This window comes from Cynoglossus semilaevis, chromosome 11, assembly GCF_000523025.1.
Source record: "Cynoglossus semilaevis isolate Cse_v1.0 chromosome 11, Cse_v1.0, whole genome shotgun sequence".
Lineage (NCBI taxonomy): Eukaryota > Metazoa > Chordata > Actinopteri > Pleuronectiformes > Cynoglossidae > Cynoglossus > Cynoglossus semilaevis.
Window position 1 is genome coordinate 20,274,216 of NC_024317.1, and position 1,034 is coordinate 20,275,249.

At 47.4% G+C, this 1,034-nt stretch overlaps 1 protein-coding gene across 1 annotated transcript in view; it reads left to right on the plus strand.

Annotated features, from left to right (window-relative positions):
• The window catches only part of pik3c2b (phosphatidylinositol-4-phosphate 3-kinase, catalytic subunit type 2 beta), a 25,219-nt gene that overhangs the window by 14,416 nt on the left and 9,769 nt on the right, over positions 1-1,034 (plus strand). The window contains exons 19-22 of the mRNA XM_025060080.1: positions 99-235; positions 334-503; positions 605-761; positions 871-980. Of these exons, the coding sequence (XP_024915848.1) occupies positions 99-235; positions 334-503; positions 605-761; positions 871-980 (574 nt within the window). The remainder of the gene's footprint in view (positions 1-98; positions 236-333; positions 504-604; positions 762-870; positions 981-1,034) is intronic.

Below are 1,034 nucleotides of genomic sequence, written 5' to 3' on the forward strand. Positions count from 1 at the left end.
TGGTTCTCCTCAGGGGTGTCCTTGTCTGTGGTTCTCCTCAGGTGTGAAGTTGTCTGTGGTTCTCCTCAAGGGTGTCCTTGTCTGTGGTTCTCCTCCAGGTATGGTGGAGATGATTCCTCATGCTGACACTCTCAGGAAGATCCAAGTGGAACATGGAGTCACTGGCTCTTTTAAAGATCGACCGTTAGCAGAATGGTTGTTAAAACACAACCCCAGAGATGAGCAGTATGACAAGGTAACGCACGCACACACACACACACACACACACACACACACACACACATATACACACACAATAAGAGTTTCACTGAGATAACTGTGGCGTGTATCTAGGCAGTGGAGAACTTTATCTACTCGTGTGCCGGCTGCTGCGTGGCCACCTACATTCTGGGAATATGTGACCGCCACAATGATAACATTATGCTGAAGACCAGTGGTCACATGTTCCACATCGACTTTGGAAAGTTCTTGGGCCACGCACAGATGTTTGGAAACATCAAGCGGTGAGACACAACACACCTTGATTGAATTAACGTCTACTGTTCTGGAGATGATGATGATGATGTTGACGTTGACAACAATGCGGGTCATGTGACCTCTGCAGTGACCGAGTCCCTTTTGTCTTCACCTCTGACATGGCGTACGTCATCAACGGAGGAGACAAACCTTCCAGTCGCTTCCATGACTTTGTGGATCTGTGCTGTGAAGCCTACAACCTGATCAGAAAACACACACACCTGTTTCTAAACCTATTGGGACTAGTGAGTCGGAAACACACACACACATGCACGCGCAAAACTTGGGATGTCTAAATGCTTTTATTGTACATCTTCGGTATATGTGTGTATGTGTGTGTGTGTGTGCGCGCAGATGTTGTCCTGTGGGATCCCTGAACTCTCTGATCTCGAGGATCTTAAGTACGTCTACTACGCTCTCAGACCACATGAGTCTGAGGCTGATGCCACTATGTACTTCACCAGGTATATACACACACACACACACCAGCATATTTCAATGGTCCAGTGCAGTTGTTC